Genomic DNA, 21715 nt, shown 5'->3' on the forward strand with positions numbered 1-21715 from the left:
CAATGCATTGTCGATCTTTCATTTCCATGTGTAATTGTATACTGTTGGAATTCATGTCAGCGGAAGACAACTTACCTGATTCCGATGCGCAAACAACAAATATCCCGGAACAAACGTTGAATTGCCAATGAAATACGAACAACACTTCCTCACGTTAGTCTGGATGCAATCATGAGGAAAGCACCCGATTTCCACGGAGTAAATGCCGATTATTCTTGCAAAACTGGAATGGAATGCCTACTTCTTCCTTGATGGAAATGGAGAGTAATTTGGTGCATATGTTTGCCAACCCTCCCAACGGTTGTGTTCGAGAGGCTTTTATACGTCTTCATGACACCCCTACAAATGGTGTCATTTCATCGTGGTCGAATCGCATCCCATCATGGACGTACTAGCTAAAGTACAACATATACGGTGTGCGTCGTTTGGGGAAATGAAACAATTCCATGTCGTACGAACGAACGAACAACGAAGGCTACCGGGAATCTGACTTGAGACAGCATGTAATTTCTTGCTGCATATGTCGTTCCTCGTTGCTTCAACTCCATTGATGTGGCCCCGGACTGGTTAGTTCGGTCTGGTGACCATAAAATGGGTCTAATCGTGGCGGAATCATGGTTCTGGGGTATTGACCCGGCTGGGGAACCGCTTGCAAAACGCGTGACTGTGCTGAACGGGTGTTCCGTCTTCTTCTCCACCTCAGGAACTCCACGATGATGGAGCTCACGCTCATTGCGATCCCAAAACCAGCAAACGTCGCAAAGAGGACCGCTAAGATTGCTTGCAGCCGAACCTGCAAGAACCCAAGATATGACGAGCATGTTAATGATGAACTTAGACTATATGACTGTAGAGTTAGAAAATCAAGGAAAAGCTATTCCTTCATGTCCACTTCGAAAACCTGATGACAAAACAAAAGCCAAAGACAGGCACAAGCAAAACACAAATTAAGTGAGATCCTCTTACCAAGGTGTAAAACATGTGAGCAAAGAGCACCACCATGGAGAACTGAATGATGCGTAGATCCAAACGTATTGGCTTTTCACTAAACGCAGAGATCAAAGAGATTTCAGTCAGAAAATCCTTTACTACAATCTGAACACTTCACGAAAGCAAACACAGATTAAGGAAATCTTTCGGTATGAGTATCAACTGTCGATACGAGCTTCTCGTGTATCTTGGGGAACTTACCCATAGTCGATGAAGTCATGGATGACAGAAGACCCAAGAGACAAGAAAATGGCTCTTACCCATACGAACTGAACTCCAGATGGAACCCTCTGCGGGAACTGATCTGCACATTCACGTATCGTTTGATAATTTCTCATTGGTTGACTGTTTAATGGGCCGAGATGAGACCCCTGGCAGGCCCAAGAGCTGGTCGCTGATTGCAAAAATCTTCTGGGCCAACTGAGTGGTGTTTCTATTTCCTATGAGTCGAGTGAGTCCAACAAGGTCGCTGATTGGGTCGCAGAAACCCACCGAGCCAAGTCCCTTCCTACAAATTGGGTTAATTATCCTCCTCAACCCGTACTATCTTTATTATGTTTAGACTTTTCACGTAATGGTTCCCACTTTGCGGGATAGTAATAATATTCACTACCTTATGACCAAAAAAAAAAAATCCTCACTTGTAATTCTTGATTCTATTTTCAAAATTGAGAATAAACTTAAAAGATTTGAATATAGTTATATTTGACCACCGTAGTAGAGGTAATTACGGGGACAATTTCAAAGCCTGCCTAGACCCGACCAATTGATTGAGCAAAATAGGCGAGCTAGATCGATGACGGTATGTCCCTATTTATGCTGAACTCCCTCGGATAGGCTCACTCATGCCCAATCGATTTCCTATTATACCTTAACTTTTCAAATCATGAGCCGGTCAGCCAAAGACTTCTAAGCCCAGCATCGCTAGGCTACATCATATCCCTGAATTAAAAATTGATTGCATCCAATCCATAATCATTACATTCTTAATTGGAAAAGTACAAAAAAGAAATCATAAATCCATACTTTTTTTTATATTAGTACTGATTTAGTTCACCATGTCAATTTAGGTTGAAAGTTACGATGTGGACACTGATCATCTTGCGTAACATGATCAATACTAATGTAAATAAATTTTAATATTTTATTTATTTATTTATTTACACTTTGGGCTAGGGCCCTTGCTGATGGCCTAGTCTAGGCAAGGGCCCCATGCCCTCACTTGGTCTAGGTGAGGATGTCATAGCCCTTGCCCTCCATGTCCTTGCTTGAATTTGGGTAAGGGCCCAACACCTTCACCGGTAGCAGGTGAGGGGCAAAGGTCCTCACCTGACTTTGCCTGTGGATGGTAGGGGAAGAAAATGAAAGGAAAGGAACGGAAAAAGAAAAGAAGAAAAAGAAAAGGAAAAGAAGTAATAAAATTTAGAAAATTAAAAATTGAAAAATGATGTCACTATTGGTCGTCCTATATTAGGCTGTGCCACATAGGATGGTTGAATTCGACAAAAGAACGCTTCAAGTGCCATAACTTTGGCCAAAGGGACACTTAAGTGCCATAACTTACGAAAGGTACACTTAAGTGCCAAATTCGAAAAACAAATCACTTGAATGCCACTCCGGCCAAAGTCCGCCAAAACGCCAACGTGGCGTTTTTCCGCGAAGCGCGCCCCATTTTTCAAACAAAACGCCATTTTGGGCCGACGTGGTAAAAAGAAAATTAAAAAATTAATTAAATTAATTTTAAAATTAATTTTAGTTAAAATATTTAAAATTAATAATTTTAAAATTAAATTTATTTAAAAAATTTTTAAAAATTTAAAAACTTTAAAAATTAAAAATTAAAAAAGGGAATGGGGAGGCGGTTGAGGATCGCCCTCCCGCCGCGCCGCCCCGCCGTCGCCGGCCCTTCCGGCGGCGGTGGCCGAGGGGTGATCCCTCACCCGCCTCCCCCTGTTCCTTTTTTTAAAATTTTTTAAAAGTTTTTAAAAGTTTTAAATGATTATTTTTTAAATATTAACTAAATTTAATTTAAATTTAATTTAATTAATTTTTTTTTCACGTCGGCCAAAACGGCGCCGTTTGGCCGCGCTTCGCCGGAAAACGCCACGTTGGCGTTTTGGCCGGATTGGCACTCAAGTGATCCCTTTACTCGATTTTGCACTTAAGTGTATTTTCGTAAATTATAAGACTTAAGTGTCCCTTTAGCCAAAGTTATGGCACTTGAGGGGTCCGCGAGTTGATTGAATTCCATGTTAACAATTTCTTGCCTAAATTGGTCTAATGAATTGAATTAATACCAATGTAAAATGATTTAAAACTAAATTGGTCCAATTAAAATGTTTAAGATTGAATTGATACTAATATAATAGACTTAAGACTTTTTTCTTTTTTATACTTTCCTCAATTTTAAACATTTAGGCTATTATTATTAGCAAGAGGAAATGTTTGGAAGGAAAAAAACAATGCTCGAAGCTATCAAATAGTATCATTCCGCTATTTTTATAATGGACAACATGCATTTAAAACTATATCGAAGATTGAATCGAATTGTAATGACACATGATCGAATTGGGTTAAAATGTCAAAATTGGAAAAGTTCGACTAAAAAACTGATTTGATCTTGCGAGACCGGATCACAACAAATTCCATGGGATATGGATGATCGATTTTAGTGTGGATAGGCTCTAGAACCTACTTTGTTAATATTGGTTCCCAATTTCTAGCACCTAAAACCTACCCCATTTTTTCAGTTCAGTTTTAGGATCTACTTGAGAACCCGTCTTTCTCTTGTTCCATTTTTTGTTTTTTTTTTTTTTTAAAGTAAAATAATATGGGCAACAAAACAATTCAAAGTAAAAGATGAACGAAAGTGAGCAACCAAGAGTGAGTCGGGAGGATGCAAAGGTTACAAGGTTCAAACGAGTTGATAAAAGAGCGAGGGTTGCGAGGCTTGAATTAGTGACGGTGACCGTGAGCGAGCGAGGAAGAGGGTGAGTTGCGAGTGAGAGAGAGAGAGAAGTGTGAAATGTCTTGATGAGGTTGGAAATAATAAAGTAAAAGAGAAAAGTATAGCTCGAGAAAAATTAGGGTTTCCGGCTTTTATGAAACTGTTTCCAAATTCGGTCCAATCTCGGGGTGGCTCTTCACTCATAATCAGGAACTATATTGGTTTCCACCTGTTCAAAAAGATTTTTAATCGGGAATTGAATCGGTTTTCAGGGTGATCCAATTCTGTTCCCAAATAGAATTGGTCTGATAGCACATGTAAGGGTGTGAAATGCGTTTGATTCCATCTACAACAAAGGAGAGAGATTTCCAAACGCGTTCTAACTTTTCCGATGATTCATGGACACCCATCAAGAAGCATCCATTCCGAAAGACTGATTCGCAAGTGGGCCTTTGAATCGGGTGGATGGAACGGAAGGAGACGAAAAAACTCTCTACGTCGAGGCATGTTCTGCCTGCACACATCCTTGTCAAGTGACTTAGGCGACAGAACACCGAATAAAACAAGATTTTGCACAGCTGGGTGATTGGAGAGAGACCGAAATTCGTGACCTGTGCGCACCTTCTAACCAAAACAACGAAACATACACTCACCCACAATCTTCAAAAACACATGACTACGACATCCCTTTTGCGTCGCTGGCGTGCTCCTGTCATCCTCCTTTTTCCTCGCATTCACGTTAAACTCACTCTCTCTCTCTCGAAATTCCAATTTGAGGGAAAAAGAGGAAGAGAGAAAAACGCGTCTCTTTCGACCTTGTCGACAGAAGGGCAAACCCCCACCCATCCAGGCTCGAGGGACAAAATGAGAGGGCCTTAGTTCCGCAACCATCGCCTTGGTGCGCCTAATTGGATCGATTATATATACCAAGCTCGACCGCTTAGTTTGGGAATCTCGTCCTATATTTCACGTTTCATTTCAAAGTCCTTACTCCCTTGGTTTCTCCCACAACATGCCAATTTCAACACACGGATGAGTCGCAACAAATTCTACGATCTAAATTTCGAAGAATATTTCAGTCAGCAATCAACATTTTTCCATAGTCAAATGGAACAAATTGCACTTAAAATTCGAGGAGCTATGATCTATCACGTTTGCGTCCATCGATTCAATACAATCACAACCGTCGAAAGATCGATCGTATGTAATGAAAATCATAGCCAAAATCCGGTGTGGAAAATTTGGCCATCCATTTTTTCTTAAAAAAATTTCAACCTCTCTCAATTCTCGTCAAATCTAAGGGCAATTTAGCAATTTACCAAATAGTAACAATTTCTACTCTTTTATTTCTAGGAATAAATTTAAAATAGAAATCCATTTTGGTGAGTTTTTTTATTTCCGATAACAGATTTGAAACATAACTAAGGAGTAAAAAAAAAAGTTATTTCTTTATTTTCAATAACAATTCCAAAATCAAACCAACTCAAATTTCGTTCTTTTCTTTTTCTTCTTCTTTTCTTCTAGTTCTTCTTCCTTCTCTCTTCTTCTTCCATTGCCACCGTCATCAGTCGCTAACAATTGATTGGACGAGGTCCAGCGAACTCACCAAAGGCTCGCTGATCTGGCGAAGTTGAGCCTCAATGGTGCACTGGTGGCCAGGCGGCCCTCGCCTGGGCCTGTCTGGGCCACCAACGAGCCTCGCCTAGCTACTAGAGACCCTTCGGCAAAGTTCCTAGCCTTGATCTGGCTGGTTGTCGATCATCTTAAGGGTGGCAATCGGCCAAAGGTTGAAAAAGAAGAGAAAGAAAAAAAAAAGTAATAAAATTATTTAAAAATTAAAAAAATAATTTGGATTATAAATTTTAAACTTGTATTAAACGCATTCTATATTAAGAATATAAATTTTAGAAAATAATTACATTAGAAATTTTGTCAAATACTTTCTAAAAATAGTTTTAAAAAATACTAAAAAAATCATTCATGATCAGAAATTATTTTTGAGAATAAAATAATTATCAAATACAATCCGAGCAGTTAGATCTAAATCGCCCCCGCCGCTTCGATCACGTGTGCCGCCCCCACACTAAACTCCCTGCGCTAGCTACGCGTCGAGAGCTCATTGAGCGCCGTCCCCTCCGTAGACCCCACACTCACTCTCTCTCCTCTCTAATCTCGTCCCCGGAGGTCGCCTCTCTTTCAACAAAAAAGAAAAAAAGGAAAAAAAGAAAAAGAACACTCTTTCTTTCTGCTTCGCTTCCTTACTTCCTCAGATCTGCATCCTCTGTTCCTCGTTATCTTCGAAATCCTCCCCATATCTCTCTCTCTTCTTCAACCACATTCTCTCTCTACTGCGAAGATCCGCCGCCACCCTCCTCGCCGAGCCCGCCCGACCCCTCCTCCGCCGCCCGCCGCCGCCCCATGGCGAAGCTCTGCCTCCACGCCCTCCTCGCCCTCCTCCTCCTCCGCCTCGCCCTCTCCGCAGATCCGCCCCAGATCCCGCCGTCCCCTTCACCCGAGCTCGCCGACGGCGCCCCCGCCGGCCTCCGGAGCTCCCCTGAGCTCCCCGTCCGTCGGCTCCCCGCCGCCTCCGACACCTCGTCCCCGCCGTCGCCTCCCCCGTCGGGCTCGCCCCCGCCCCCACTCCTGCCCCCACCGCCGCGCCGAAGGCGACGACGCCGGCCCCGTCCCCGGTGAACTCCACCGGCAGCCTCCACTCGGCCGTCTCCGACGAAGACGTGGGGCGGCGCCGGCGGGTCCTCCGGCGGCGGGCTGAGCAGCACGAAGAAGGCCGGGATCGTGGCGGGGGCGATCGTGTTCGCGGGGGTAGTGCTGCTGGGAGCGATGGTGTACAAGAAGAGGAAGGACAACATAAGGCGGGCGCAGTACAGCTCCGCGGCCCGGAGGGAGATCCTCTAGAGAAGCCATCCATACCATACGATTCGTCGGTGCTTTAGGTATTATAATTCATTGATCGTGATTTCTGATTAGTTAAACTGGGTTTTGCCATATGATATGTTGGGATCAAGATTTGATATTGATATTAATATTGATATTTTATTGATTCGTCACTGTCGATCGAGTTGCAATAAAAAGAGTCGGTTTCGAAGAATTAGCTTGAAATCTCTGTATGTTCGGACGTACTGTGCCTCCTTTGCAGAGCAATTTGAATACGTATTTTTACTGAATCTGAACTCCCTAGTGATCGAAAGGCGACGCGGGGTCAATGCACTTTCCGGCCGCTTGTCAATGGCGTCGCAGCGATTTCTTGATGATGCAAATCTTAAGCATGCAAGTTGTCCTTTTTTTTTATGACGTCTTAAGCTAAAAATGGATATCTTGCTGTTGCTTCTGACGATGATTTGAATACGCTTAGGAAAGCTAAAGACCGATTTGGCCCTAGAATAATTATAGTTCAAAAGTCTGGGGAAGTGGTTATAAATATAAAAATAAAGATTATTCCGAAAAAGGGAGGAAACAGAGAGAAGGGGAGGTGGACGCCAGGCAACGGGAGCCATGGGGGCGGCCACCGCCGCCGCAGCAGCAGCTGATGAGGGACCAACGACCCTCGGTGGCGGCTGTGACGTCGCCTCTGCCGTCTCTAGTTAATCGACAGGCATACACGCATGGATCGAGAGAGGGTTTGATAGAGATAGTCGGGCAAGCTTGGTTTTGACTTGGCCGTTGGGTTCATGTTCCGTCTCCGTGCCTGTACTGGCAGGTGGCCGGAGGGTGGTTGACCCGCCGCGCCCACGACTGAATGAGGATTAGCTGGATCTACGCAAAGGCAGCTTTGCATTGATTCTGTGTGCATCGAGCCCATGTGAGAGAGAAAGGAGGGTTGGCCTTGCCGGTCATTGGCAGGGGCCAACACTCGCCATAGGTCCGGCGAGGGGTCGCTGCCCTAGCCGGCCCCATTGGCAGTGTCGACACGAGCATCCGTGGCTCCACCAGTCCGTCCTCGGTTGAAGTCCCCCTTTTTTTTCAATTTTTTTTCCTTTTAAAAAGAGACTGAACTTCATACGTTCTAAATTTCTGGATTTGTAGATTAACCCATGTTGGCAAACACACGGCTGGCATGCAAGCGCTTAAGTTTTTATTATCAACTTGATCACGTCAAAAGAAATAGGTGGAATTTTCAGAGACCCTGCAGCCATCGTCCTCTAGTACAAAATACTGACGGAGTTATGCTATTTAGAAGGGAAGGAGAAAAACTCAAGTTATAATTGTCCTTGGCGTTTCTATATCTTTTGGTTAATCAGACATAACCATTCTGTTCAACAATCACCGGTAAAAAAAAAAAAAAATTCCGCGGCCGTGACACAAACTATAGGATTAGAACACCTATGAGCCAGAACAACATCAAAGTCTAGAGGAGAACCAATCCGCCCAAACAAATATGCAGGCAACCGCGATTAGTTTTTCTCTTGGGAAAGTGCAGAAGTTTGCTGCAAGCAACCGAGACAACGCATTGTCGATCTTTCATTTCCATGTGTAATCGTATACGGTGTTCGTCGTTTGGGGAAATGAAACAATTCCATGTCGTACGAACTAACGAACGAGGAAGGCTACCGGGAAGCCGACTTGAGTCAGCAAGTAATTTCTTGCTGCATACGTCGTTCCTCGTTGCTTCAACTCCATCTCCATTGATCTGGCCCTGGACTGGTTAGTTCGGTCTGGTGACTGTAAAGTGGGTCTAATCGCGGCGGAATCATGGTTCTGGTGTATTGACCCGGCTGGGGAACCGCTTGCGAAACGTGTGACTGTGCTGAACGGGCGTTCCGTCTTCTTCTCCACCTCAGGAACTCCACGATGATGGAGCTCACGCTCATTGCGATCCCAAAACCAGCAAACGTCGCAAAGAGGACCGCTAAGATTGGTTGCAGCCGAACCTGCAAGAACCCAAGATATGACGAGCATGTTAATGATGAACTTAGACTATATGACTGTAGAATTAGGGTATCAAGGAAAAGCTATTCCTTCATGTCTACTTCGAAAACTCTGATGACAAAAACAAAAGCCAAAGACAGGCACAAGCAAAACACAGATTAAGTGAAATCCTCTTACCAAGGTGTAAAACATGTGAGCAAAGAGCACCACCATGGAGAACTGGAATGATGCGTAGATCCAAACGTATTGGCTTTTCACTAAACGCAGAGATCAAAGAGATATCAGTCAGAAAATCCTTTACTACAATCTGAACACTTCACGAAGGCAAACACAGATTAAGGAAATCTTTTGGTACGAGTATCAACTGTCGATACGAGCTTCTCGTGTATCTTGGGAAACTTACCCATAGTCGATGAAGTCATGGATGACAGAAGACCCAAGAGACAAGAAAATGGCAGCGATATAGCGATTGCATTGGTACCCATTTTTCCAACCTACGTGAAAGGGGGGAAAGCCAACACTAACATGAGATTCCGGTGAGTAGGAGAAGGCTTCATGTAAGCTAATAATCTTTACCAGTAGCTGCTCGAGGAAACAAAAGTAGGCAAGCATGCTGACGATGACGAGCACGGGAACTTCCTGCCACATGCTGATAACATAAAGCCAGTGAATCGTAATGTCAACTGCTCTATGGACAAAGGATACATTTCTAAGGAAAAGAAGGTTACAAAGAGTACTGACCGGTATCCATGGAGTTCCATCGGCTGAACTCTACTGGCTCCAGTATTCCACGTTGGTAAACTTTGAATACGTAACAGGGTGACTGGCAGATTCTGAACTTCTTGTTTGCACACATCGCAGGTTTTGTTACCTTTGATGCTAAACCATTTGATGGCGCATTCTTTGTGGGCGAGAGCCATTTCGCCTTTGCAGCTGCATTCCATCTTAAGGGTCTCACCTCCTTCACATAACTCAACCAGACAAATTCTGCAAACGGCCTCTTCCTCCAGTATGTCTTCGCCATCATCATCATTTTCTGAGTCAATAAATTCTCGATTAAAATACTGATAAGCACCATCAGAAGTTCTGCGTTAACTGCCAAAGTAGTAACTTCTACTTTCTATGCGGAAAAAGGAGGAAGACATCCAATGACATCTTTGTTGTTTCATAGGAAGAGAAATATATCTGCAAAGTGAGAATCTAAAGATGAAGTGACTAGAAACTAAAAGGTTCCTCTTTTGAAGCCTATCTCCTCCAAAAATAGGCACCTTTCTGGAATATTGTGAGCACTGTAAATTTGGTAACCATACACAATACAAGTTCAAAAATCTAGCCGATATCATAAATAAAACACAAGCACGATCTAATATTAAACTCAAGCAGTTTACTGCCCATGGTGTTCTGGAAATGAATTTATTGAGATGAAGAATACCAGGATCGCTTGTTGATGTATTGGACTCAGCACTTCCTTCTATAACACGAGGAGTGGAAGGTATCACGCGGAAGAAAGAATCCATCCTTTTAATGCTTCTTTCTTTGTTGAGAGGGACTGAGAGAGATCGAGATATCTGTTTCTGCACTCCTTTTCTCTGCAGTAGAAAATTTCAACATCAGTATGCAGTTAAAAATGAAATTTCTTTGAAAAGTATGCTTTAAGATCAATATAATTGGCCACGTCTTTAAGTTCAATTTCCTATTGATGAAAGAGTTTAGGAGTGATTATTAGGAGTGAATTATAAAAAGCATATTTCGCTCTCAGAATTAACAAATTTGGTGATTGCAATTTCATCGATCAGTCAAAGAAATACCATTTTCAATAGTTACAACAACGACTACTAGATCTGTAAACGGTCAGTCGCTTGTATAAGGCTTACAGTTGGATGCGGAGCAGCACAGGCAATTTGATCTTGTGTAGATTCCCGACTTGAATTAGTTACTGGAGTAACTGGCAGCGACGAAGTTCTCCTAATTCTTGGAGTGAACATCCTCGTAAGTGACGACGACCGTGAGATAGAAGCCTTTTCTTGCGAGGCGTTTGGCGACGCTCCTTCCACCATGTTGGCAGCTTTCTCAATATCACTCGAGGGACTCCGATACAAGAAGCTTAATCTTGGCAAAAGACTTTTGAAAGGTGATTTGCTTCTAGAAGAAGAGGGACCGGGCGATCCATTAACTCTTGCCCTGCTAGAACTGGAATTCGGCGTCAAGAGGAAATTCACTCTCTTGGGCGTGGGGCTCGGCGTTATCGGCATTGCTATCACGTGAGCGTCTCGAGAAGCTACATTCTTTCGCGAAGGTATGTCGAGGAAGAGGTTTTGTCGCCTCCAGTGAGGAGCTTGCGGGGATTGTTCACCTGTTCTCGCCGCATTATCGACCTGAAAGAAGGAAGGCGCCGTTATACATAAGCAAAGAACGTTGCAACGGGCAACGTCATCATCTGTTCAAACCACGCTAGTCGGCGTTTTCTATTGCTCGGAATTAGCACATCGATCTAAGAAAAGCAGCCTTACTCTACCCAGATACAGTAATCTAATTAACATCCCCTTGCTCAAGTAGAACTATATTGTAAATCATTACAGCAGAACACCATCCAAAAATCTCAGGTATCATAATAAGCAGCAACTTCTAGTATTTGATGCAACTGAGCAGGAACCGTTCGCTGACGAAACCTTATCTTAAAGTCAAGCAGAACCAAGGAAGCAAGGAGAGGATCATGATCTCTAACGCCAGACAGAGCCTAATGATTCTGCAGAGAGCTCCGCGCGTTCGTTTGATAAGCAAGAAGAAAGAACGAAGAGAAAGATGGGTTTACTACCGTGGGCGGAGGAGGCAGGGCGACAGTCACTTCATGCGAGATGGCATCGGCTTCCGCTTTATCCGCGGCCCTGTCGGGAGCTTCCATTGTTATGCGTGTCCCAAGCTCGCTCCCGACCAAAAGAAAGCACGAAAGAGAGAGAGAGAGAGAGAGAGAGAGAGAGGAAAAGGGTAAAGCCGGAAAGGAGGGAGGAAGTTATGGAAGTATGGAGGAAGCAGGGGGAAGGAACAGAGTTGATGTAAATGCAAGGCTTGCGAGTGAAGCTGTCGCAATTTATGGGCAAAGGTGGTGGAGAGTGTGGCCTACCCCGAGACGCGCAGACGGAGACGAGGAGTGAAAGCGAGAGAGATGCCGCCTCTCAGTCCCACTGCGCGCGGACTTGATAGCATTTAGAATGTGAGATGATTAGATATTAGTCTTTAATCTATCGTTAAAATAACTATCTGTTTTAAATCATAAAAAAATTAAATAATAAATAATTATAAATTATTGTAGATCCGTTAATTTAAGAATTGTGGCTCACAATAGCTCAAATATTGTTATGTTAATGAAATTCGTTAAAAAAAAATACTTTTTGAAACGATTTCTCCGCAATCAAGCCTTTTATCTATTCCTCAATTTGATGGTAAGTGAATAGCAGATCTCAATAGTTAAAACCCTTTTGTGTTAAGTTTTGTTTACACTTTGATTCATGCTCCGGTATGCAATTTGATGATGGTTGGGAGAGAATAGATAAGGATAGTTAAAACCCTTGATTTAAGAGTGGATAGAATAGAACGGTTCGTGTGAATATTTCTTTTCGTCGCTGCTATGTGCTCAAATTTCCCATTTATGGTATGCACCTTGGGTATGTAAATTTAAATACTTGTCGGTCCGAAGACAAGTTTTTAAGTTTAATCAAAGAGGCTTTTATTATAAATAAAAAAATCTTATCGTGAAGGGGCGAATTTAAAAGTTTCGCAGAAGATTTTGTATAAAGCAGTGCTGATTCTATAGGAACGTGTCCCATTAATGAGTGCCTAAAGTTTATTTAATTTGAAATTATTCGACTTTTAAAGTATTAATTCGTATGACACAGGATAGCCAGCACTTTAGGACTTGCAAGATTTCTCTAGTTGATTTTTTTTTTTAAGGGTGTCTCGAAAGAACCTTAAGAAAATTGCATTATAATGACCTCGTCATGTCATGCTACAAGGACGAAGGTCAAAACGTTCTTTCTAATTCGACGCGCTTCCCCCATTTCTCTTCCATTGGTTTTGGAGGAAAAAAAGGATTTTTTTTTTCTTAAAAATTGGGTGATACCCAAGTCACTCATGCTTTCTCATAAGTTACACATAAAGTATTCCAAATCAGCACAAGTAAATTTTCACTAATCGAGTCAAATCAAGTCAGTCAAACTTACCATATAATTTGTTGAATAGAGCGGGCAACCTTCGGAAAAACCAAGATTGATCGAGTTATAGTAACGTGTCAAGCCCGGCTGATTGAATGACTCCATCTTAAGTTGTAAATTGCGTCGACTCAATTCTGAAATTGGTGGGGTATCTATGTGTCTCACAAAGTACCCCAATCAATCGATTTTAATTCGCATCTCCTCCTACAATCAAATACTTCCAAAGGGATCTTTCTAGCGGCCTCAGGAATAGTACTTTATTTGAATTCCACCTCCAACACTCCATAAAATACACATTGAAATCAAGTCCTAACTAATCAAATAAACTCCCTGAGATAAAGAACATTTAGTATTATTAGATGTTTACGCAAAAATTGGTTGGATATATCCTATCTATCTTGTTTGTCTATTAATGAGAAAAGATAAAGGAAATCCCAGCATCTTTCATACGACATAATATGACTCAGAGAATTGGTTCTCACTTCTCACCACATTTCGAAATTGTAGTTCAAATTGGGAAAAGAGGGTGATAGGATCCGCCTTAGTAGTTTTGGTCCACGGTGACAAAAACGGTGGGCATAGCTGGGCCTTTTTTCTTTTGTCCTATTCAATTGGTCCTCCCCGTTATTGCTTTCTTTTTTTCTTTCTGAATTACTTCTAAAAAGTGGTCAAGATTCGACTAAGGATCCTGTGAGGTTAAGATTTTCTGTGAATCTTTGAAGTCTTCCCACTATATTTTTCTTTATCGTCAAAACATTCCATTAACCTTTTTTTATGGATAAGTCTATTTCACAAAGAATTGAGGATTTTTACATCATTTTATAGTGGATCACATAATTGCTAAACACGATAAGAATTCTTATCTATTGGATATTATTCCTGACATAATTTAAGTTTCCTTATCGTTGAACTTCACATGAAGTGCTCAAAACCTATTGTAAAATAGTTTCATCCTCTAACGACACACTTCACACTTTTTTTGACCAGACTGAAGAGCTATACTTGAGCAAAAATTGATGTTGATCATCATAAGAGAGAGATATAGTCTTAAGTAAAGGTAATCCCCGAGGAAGATTGGCGTAAGATCCAAAGGAGAATGTTGGCGCTCCTCCTGTAGTGGTAGGCGGGAAGTCAATGATTGAACGGAATCACCATGATGGCTTCTTTTTAATCATGTCTACAGAAAAAAGATAGTCGGGGCCTCTCCTCAAGCGGCGTGGAATTCACAGCCACATGATGGGTCATGTCGACAATTTAGCCAAATATATTAATAAGGTCACCGCGTAATGCGCCTGATTCCAATTAATTGCTCGGGGAAAATGGCAGGGGACACACGGTCCAATCCAAAACCAGGTTTCAAAAGCTTGAGTACGTCCGTTTGATCTATCCGAATCGTGGTGAGATCACGCCCCATTACGCTGGATTAGGACATGGAGGGTTTCGGTGGATAGAAGGGAGAAAGCTAAAGAGCCGGTATGGCTAAAGAAAAGACAAGAAAAAAGCAGAGCTGATGAATCCGGGGCTTTTTGACAGGTCCAGCTTTATGATTCTTGTTTTGAATGTTTCAACAATTCTCGGGGTGGCAAGGTAGGCACAAAGAGATTTTTGTGGATGAACTGGCCTACCCTGTCGATTGATATCTCCCACAGGACAGAATGTGGCACCACCTTCCAGGCTACCGCGACCATGGTTTTTACTCACTGCTTGACCTCGCTTTTTAGTTTTAGCCACCCTTTCGGCGATTCCAGACATCTGATGTGATACCAACTTGAGAAAACGCGTTGATGGAACAGTGGCGAAGAATTTAGTCAAAAGTCGCCGAATTAGTGGTAGTTCATAGAGATAGAACAGCACGGACATTTGATACGCTAAAGATCCTACGAGCGCACGGACACATGATAACACCCTTTTGAAGCTCCTTAAATAAAATACACAGTAGGTTGTGTCAATTATGCCTTGTGTTATTAACTTAGTACGTCTTATAGAAATCTAGAACTGTCGAAGGTTAAAGCAAAATTTCAGTCACCCACTTCAAGTTAATCACTTGTTTAGATCGACCTGCCTTGGACTTAAACCAATCACAACCATTGCGACGGCGGATCCTGCACTATGTACTGGCTTTAATGATACTTGATATATGGACGCAGTACAATGGATCCCACAAAAATTAATGGCCTTGTCAATATCTACCCACGAACTAGGTACAATGAACTGATTAATATCTAACCATGTACATGCTACAATAAACTGATTCTCCCATAACATTGCCCGACTAAGCAAACATAGAACAAAAAACTTTTGAAGTCTCTTAGCACTTTTAATAGGTCACTCAGTCACATACATGCAAAGAGATCCACCTCAAATATGTTAAGAGAGTCACCAAATTCAATATGTAAAACTTTAACCAATTGCAAAGCAAGAGAAAAATGAAGGGAAAAAGGAGGAATAACCTAAGATCAACTCTCTATCTGAAGGGGTAAAGCCCTCTTGGTTAGAACAATTCTATGTGACTAATGTCAAGTAAAGATGCGCCAAGCAAAAAAGCACCTTGTGAAGCCTATTATGCTTCGACCAAAGAAAAGTCTATTACGCCAAAGCTGCTTGCAAGATGACATATATATGTGGAGAGGGTAGTTCCTCATCTCTCCAGAAGCATAACCAGTTCACAGTGTGGAGTATGTGGGAAAAGATCGACAGCCATGGCTTTTACTGGATGGAAAGGCTCTGAGTTAGGCATGGACTTTACCCTGTGCCGTGCAAGGCCAGCACTGCTCATGTTTCTCCAAGCCCGGTTATCTTTTTTCCCTTTCTCGTTATTCTCAGGACTGGGTGTGCAGAGCTCAATAGCATTTGCCACTAAGCTTTCAGGATTGCAGGAGATATATCTACATACAAGCAAGGCAGATAGAAACCTCAGGATTCCATTCAGGAAGAGAAATCAAATGAACTCAGTGATGATAAAACTTCTTTGCATGGGGACTCACACAAACTTTCGGAGATGTGGATGAGTTCTCAGAGCTTTGATGACCTGCAGTACCAAAAATAGGGAAGGAAGAAGCAAGCAACCATATTAGAAGACAAACAATCGAGGATGCAAAGATCTCAACGATGAATTGACTTTTAGGTGTCTCCAAAAGATTCTTAACTAATGATTATATACAAGAAAGATTTATCACAACATGTGCCTACTCCAATTAACTGAGAGTTTTAACGCAAATCGTAAGGCAGAAATCCAAGCCGAAGCATATTCTTCCATTACTTCATATCAAGGTACAAATTCAGAACGTACAGGACAGCATTAGCAACATGGAAGATCTGGTATGACAATTCACCAGTCAATCTTTATATTTATATCCCAGATGGTTGAAATAAGGTGGTCATACTAAATAAATGGCTTATGGCCTACCAATTTACATATGCCTATAGAGGTCTGCGTAAAATTTCATTTTAAGAGTTCGTAAATCACTCACAATCGGATGGAGCCCCATACGAGGAGGATCAACAATGGCAACAACTTTCTTAAACTGCTGTGCTGGAGTATTTCCCGATCCTGATGTGGAACTCTTTTCTTCTGGGCATTCTGATACTTGTTCCTTGATTCCTAAAGAACCAGATGCCTCCTGGTTGATTTCAGGACAGTTTTTTGTAACGCTTTCAGTTTCCAGCATCTTATCTGCAACAGCACTTTCACTTTCAGCGGAGATAGCTTCTTTGTGACTTTGTGATGCACTTGTAACCTCATCTAGATTCTGCGGTATAGAATGCAGGTACTCCTTCAAAAGAGATCCCATGACATCCTCAGCCTGAATAATAAATAAGTCATAAAAATGAGAGAATTCACAGTAAGTACCTGGTTGTGAACTAGGACAAATTGATTACTTAAAAAAATGATTGCACCACAATAATCACTGTTTTTATTAAATAGCAACAACTACCCAGGGAAATGAATAGTTCACAGTAGTTCAATAGTGACCATGAAAAGCTTCATGTGCCATTACTACTATAATGGACCTCTAGAATAACATAGAAACTATGAAAGACCAAGAAATGGAAAGAACAAGCTGCATGTCTAACCTTTGCACAGACAAATTTACAGTTTCTTATGCCATTAATCTCTGCATTTCTTTGAGCATCCGAAACAGCAGAAGCATTCATTTCAATGCCTATCACCTGTATGGTATGAAGGCAACACAAAGCTCAATCGCTTGAGTGAAATGTCAATGTCAAATTCACCATATGTAACTCAAAATTGCCAAATATGGTCAAGAAATACTCAACTAGTTAAGCCTTTAAAAACTATTCTCTAATGAAATAATAATGGCAAAACCATACCGACATAAAAATGAGATTTTTTATCTTATGCCTAATATTACTCAGAGCAATGTTAAGAAAAGGATTGGACATTTACCATACCAACACGATGTGCCAGCGTGAGACCAATTGTCCCAGTACCACAGCATACATCAAAAAGCAGTGTATCCTGATCCAGACCAGCCCAATCACCAGCAAGTGAATAAAGCTTCTCGGCGGCAAGGGTGTTAACCTGCAGAACAATAGACATTGAGGAAAAATGGGATGACAGGAAAATTATCTGATTCAGTAGTTTCAGATAGGAAGATAGATCTAAGTTCTTACCTGGAAGAAAGCTGTTGGTGATATACAAAACTGGAGATTGCTTATGTAATCATGAATCCTTGCTTCTTTACCATCCTTTGTCGATTCTGCTAAAGTGCCATTATTTGGCTGAGGAATGGGCAGCAAGCGCAGTGGAGCATCAGCTGGTGCTGCATTTGATATTCCTTGGTGATCCTGCATATATATATCCTTCACATACTAAGAGAGAATTTGTGCCGCTGCTAAAACTATCCAAGAATTTAACCAATTATTATCTACCATGCTATATTCTGCACTGTTCTGCAGAAAATATTGAAAATGCCTAGAAAAAGACTGGCATCTGACAAATGAAATTCAAATAACTAGAAAGCAGAGGAAGTCGCTAACCTAAATGTTGAATGGTTTTTTTTTGGAACGACTAGATGACATCTGATCTCATCTAGTTTTTAAAAATAAAAAATAAAAACCATGAACTAATGAATCTGACCTGAACAACCACAGCTGTTAGTGGCATTGATGGTGCACTTTCTGCAGCTCCAGCCACAAATGCTTGAACCAGCCTCTCAAATTCACTGCTGACGGTGGCATCATCAACACCAACTGAACAAACCTACATATTCATGCAAAGAGGGGACAAAGGAAGCATGAGCTAAAACACTTCTAAGGCAAGCACATAAAATGATGGGCATTGTATCCAGTCCAGACTATTGTCACAGCAAATGAAAATAAGAGCTGTTAGGTTTGCATGAGAGGTTGAACCATGCCTTTTTCCATGGACACTAATAAACAATGACAAAGAAAGATTTTGCTTTCAGCTACATTAATTGCCAAACCTGAAGGATAAGCATGACTTCCGCTATGCTGCTCTCACTATTTTCAGTATCACTGCTTTTCCTGTTTGTCCTTCCTTCTCGAACCTGAAAGGAAGGATCACAGCAGATGTTAATTAAGCTAATGCCATGTGAGATCAAACAGTCTGCAACAATTTCTTCAGAGAAGCAACATAGCTGCACCAATGGTAAAGTCAACTCAATTCATCTAAGTGCCTGTGATTGAGAATATCAAAGGATTAACCTTATGATTTTCTTCATCAAACATGAACAGATCTTCTAATACCTAACAAACCAAAATCAGCAGACCATACCGTCAATTGACGCCAGAACCCAGTATTGTTGAATCTATTCCAAATTGGTAAGCCTGAGCATTGCAGAAACTCCTGAAAGATTGAAGCATACTTGCATGCAATTCTAGACACATTTGGGCAGTCAATTGGCTCTTCAACTGCAGTCACCCCTTCCCTGGAATTATTTCATTGTCAGCATGTGTATCAGTTGCATTAAATGCCTACAGCTGAGAAATCAAGCAAAAATACCTGAAGTTTCCAAGCATGAAACCTACAGTCGGTTTCCCTTGGAGTGAATATCCAACTGAAAACTCACACTTATTGCGGTATCCATCAGTAAGGGGGGATTCCATTATACCTTCTAGTTCGCATGGAAGACCACCTGCAAAAGAAGAAGCGTGTTGTAATCAAAATTCATTCTTCCCTCCTCTTCCTCTGTAGCAAGATATGAGAGAACAATATAGTAGACAGTTCTCTCTATAAATTTTACTCAGCAGTTCAAATGTACAATTCCCCAAGTATGAAAGTTAGTTCCTCGCTGATGATGTAGTGTAATTATTTCGGAAAGTAGGACAATCACCTCTTTCTTTCGACTTGAGAATCCAATCTGGAAGTGAAACACCACTAGGACAAGCTTTGCGTGCATTTCTGGTCTGACAAAGATGGACATAGCTTTTATTTCACCTAGAGAAAATGACTACTTTGGGCAACACAGGATGCATCCAATAACGAGAAAAAAAAAAGCATAGATACAGACATGAAACTAACCAGTTTTTTCAGCATTTGCATTAGAGCATTTACTTTGTGTACCAACTGATCAACATAAGACATATGGGCAAGGGGAGTCACAACGTCACGAGCACTTCTTGCCCTCATAGATGAACCACCAAGTGCTGGAGAACTGTTGTTAGAGCAGTCGTTCTTTAATCCATCTGAGACAGAATTCTCCTCAGCTTCATCATTAACAGATTCTCTTTGGGGCACCACCACTCCTTGTTTTGCTTTGTTCTCAAATGATCGTGGAATAACATCTGCGACTTTTATTTTCTTGCTGCCAATACATTTTCCTTCAAGGCCCTGGTACAACTTGCTTCAGGGTTACTAATCTATTCACAGAAAAGAAAATCAAATACAAACAAAGATAACAATTCCTTCTGCAAGAAAGCTGGAGATACCTCAACTGCAGTTTTTAATTGCTCTGCATCTTCAAAAGTAACAAAACCAACAACCATGCCTTTCTTTTTCTTTGCAGATTTATGAACGATTCCCTGACAAAAGAATGAGTACCGTCAGGCACACTCCAACCACAATAGATGTACTAATGTTTTCAGTAAGAACAGAAATGCTGAAAATAGCAACACCATTACACAGCTAACAAGTGATCAAGCAAATGAAGAGGGCCGAGGAAGTGAAAGAAGACTGACATAAGCAGAATCAAAAAGTGGAAAATGATCAAAATGATAGAAGCTCCACCATTGCATCGTTCTGGTAAAGGAAAACCAAATTCATGCCGGCTTTTGCTGTGGTGAGCTTTTTAAGCTTGGCTGTATTCTACCGCAAATATTTGAGAAATGTGACTAATACACGAATGACGAAGATAACACTGCTTTCGCAGCCTTAACAAAATCCAACAATAGATTGCCTGTCCCTTCAGACGCAGCTAAAACAATCTGAATTCCCAGAACAGACAAAAGAAGTTTGAAAATTATAAACAGGAAAATCCACCACAAGCACAAGACTGATGCTTTTAGCAGGAACATATATTTTCAGCCCCATATCTCCGGCAATCACAGTCAAGCAAGGTACGTTCATCCACTGGGAAAGTGAGGAATACTAAATTCATTCTTCCTTAAGATGCCGACCACTGAGATTACGCAGCAGACCGTTCACAACCAGTTCTAAGGGTCCCCAAATTAATCCAACGCACACCATTTTCTAAGAGAGACTACAATCGGAAAAAAGGCAGATTCTCCATTTTTCACCAAGTAAATCCTGCAAGACATTCTTCCTTTCTCTTGCTGCAAGATTTGAACTTTACCAGCGCACAAACTCCAAAACCAGAGGGTGTCACAATCAGTTTAGAAGTAATCACACTATAGAAAGAGCAATTTGAAACTGCATATGAAACCAAAGACCAAATCCAAATGCGAGCAAAGTAAAAGAACAAAGGCGACTAATTTTCTCTCACCTGCTCATCGAGAAACTTCTTTAGGTTATCGGAAGTCCACTTCCTGGGCAAATGCACTATGCACTTACTCAACTTCCCGTCACCCCCGTCGTCATCGGTCATCATCTCCGTCATCAGCACGTCCTCCGGAGCGTCGTCGTCGTCGTCGCCGCCGCGGCGCTGCCGCTCGTCCTCGTCCGCCGCCCTCCGCGCCTTCTTCGCCCTCTCCGAAGTGGGGTCCCACGTGCCGTCGGGCCGCAGCCTGAGCTCCTCCTCGGTGTGGGCGTACCGGCACGCGGCGCCGTGGCTGCAGGACGCGGAGTCGCGCCTGAAGTAGGAGCAGAGGCTGGTCTTCCACAGCGGGTGAAGCGGCGGGGGATCGGGGCCATCGCCTTCGGCCTCCCTCTTGCGTTTCTGGCCCGAAACCGCCTCGTCGTCGCCATCGGCCGCGGCGGCGGGGGCGGAGGAATGAGGATCCGGCGGCGTTCGGGGGTCGGGCTGAGGGGCGGAATCGCCGCCGTCGAGCGGCGGCGGAGGGTTTTCGCCGTCGGTGGGGTTCAGGAGGGGTTTGGGCGTCGCCATTTCGTCGTTGGGAGGTGCCGCCATGAGAGTTGGGAGTTTTGCCTTCAATCTCCGCTACTCTGGGTCCTACGAATTCGAGGACCCGAGACCATTCGTCTCATTTTGGGCCTGGACGCACCCGACCCGACCCGACCCGACCCGAACCATTGTTTTATATTATTTTTTATACAAAACAATGAAACGAAATTGGAGAATGG

The 21715-nt window shown here is 42.2% G+C and overlaps 3 protein-coding genes across 3 annotated transcripts; all 3 read right to left on the reverse strand.

The window, feature by feature from the left end:
* Positions 1-383: 383 nt before the first annotated feature.
* On the reverse strand, positions 384-1328 carry LOC104421667. Its single transcript, XM_039302800.1, has 3 exons — positions 1192-1328; positions 967-1045; positions 384-793 (listed from the first exon to the last, which is right to left on the reverse strand). The coding sequence occupies exons 1-3, from the start codon at positions 1326-1328 to the stop codon at positions 539-541; spliced, it is 471 nt and encodes a 156-aa protein (XP_039158734.1). The 3' UTR covers positions 384-538.
* Positions 1329-8149: 6821 nt separating this feature from the next.
* LOC104421669 lies at positions 8150-11897 on the reverse strand. Its single transcript, XM_010033701.3, has 8 exons — positions 11640-11897; positions 10699-11199; positions 10257-10413; positions 9566-9860; positions 9401-9473; positions 9228-9318; positions 9002-9081; positions 8150-8826 (listed from the first exon to the last, which is right to left on the reverse strand). Exons 1-8 carry the CDS (start codon positions 11724-11726, stop codon positions 8566-8568), a joined length of 1545 nt encoding a protein of 514 aa, XP_010032003.2. The 5' UTR covers positions 11727-11897; the 3' UTR covers positions 8150-8565.
* Positions 11898-15271: 3374 nt separating this feature from the next.
* Positions 15272-21568, reverse strand: LOC104421670 (zinc finger CCCH domain-containing protein 24). Its single transcript, XM_010033704.3, has 14 exons — positions 20958-21568; positions 19945-20037; positions 19538-19846; positions 19350-19422; positions 19019-19151; positions 18791-18944; positions 18480-18563; positions 18134-18256; positions 17668-17841; positions 17441-17575; positions 17107-17202; positions 16503-16835; positions 16017-16060; positions 15272-15917 (listed from the first exon to the last, which is right to left on the reverse strand). The coding sequence occupies exons 1-14, from the start codon at positions 21540-21542 to the stop codon at positions 15671-15673; spliced, it is 2583 nt and encodes an 860-aa protein (XP_010032006.1). The 5' UTR covers positions 21543-21568; the 3' UTR covers positions 15272-15670.
* Positions 21569-21715: the final 147 nt, after the last annotated feature.

The sequence above is a fragment of the Eucalyptus grandis genome, chromosome 10 (assembly GCF_016545825.1).
Source record: "Eucalyptus grandis isolate ANBG69807.140 chromosome 10, ASM1654582v1, whole genome shotgun sequence".
Taxonomy (NCBI): Eukaryota; Viridiplantae; Streptophyta; class Magnoliopsida; order Myrtales; family Myrtaceae; genus Eucalyptus; species Eucalyptus grandis.

What these genes read in the sequence shown, in the direction of transcription:
- LOC104421667 (XM_039302800.1), bottom strand. Translation starts at nt 1,328, where the DNA reads ATGAGAAATTATCAAACGATACGTGAATGTGCAGATCAGTTCCCGCAG. An exon ending in CATGACTTCATCGACTATGG is followed by an intron (nt 1,046 to 1,191) that starts GTAAGTTCCCCA and finishes CTCTGCGTTTAG; the next exon opens with TGAAAAGCCAATACGTTTGG. An exon ending in CTCACATGTTTTACACCTTG is followed by an intron (nt 794 to 966) that starts GTAAGAGGATCT and finishes GGGTTCTTGCAG; the next exon opens with GTTCGGCTGCAAGCAATCTT.
- LOC104421669 (XM_010033701.3), bottom strand. Translation starts at nt 11,726, where the DNA reads ATGGAAGCTCCCGACAGGGCCGCGGATAAAGCGGAAGCCGATGCCATC. An exon ending in ATGGAACTCCATGGATACCG is followed by an intron (nt 9,474 to 9,565) that starts GTCAGTACTCTT and finishes TTATGTTATCAG; the next exon opens with CATGTGGCAGGAAGTTCCCG. An exon ending in CTCACATGTTTTACACCTTG is followed by an intron (nt 8,827 to 9,001) that starts GTAAGAGGATTT and finishes GGGTTCTTGCAG; the next exon opens with GTTCGGCTGCAACCAATCTT.
- LOC104421670 (XM_010033704.3), bottom strand. Translation starts at nt 21,542, where the DNA reads ATGGCGGCACCTCCCAACGACGAAATGGCGACGCCCAAACCCCTCCTG. An exon ending in TAACAGCTGTGGTTGTTCAG is followed by an intron (nt 17,842 to 18,133) that starts GTCAGATTCATT and finishes ATATATATGCAG; the next exon opens with GATCACCAAGGAATATCAAA. An exon ending in GTAAATTTGTCTGTGCAAAG is followed by an intron (nt 16,836 to 17,106) that starts GTTAGACATGCA and finishes TTTATTATTCAG; the next exon opens with GCTGAGGATGTCATGGGATC.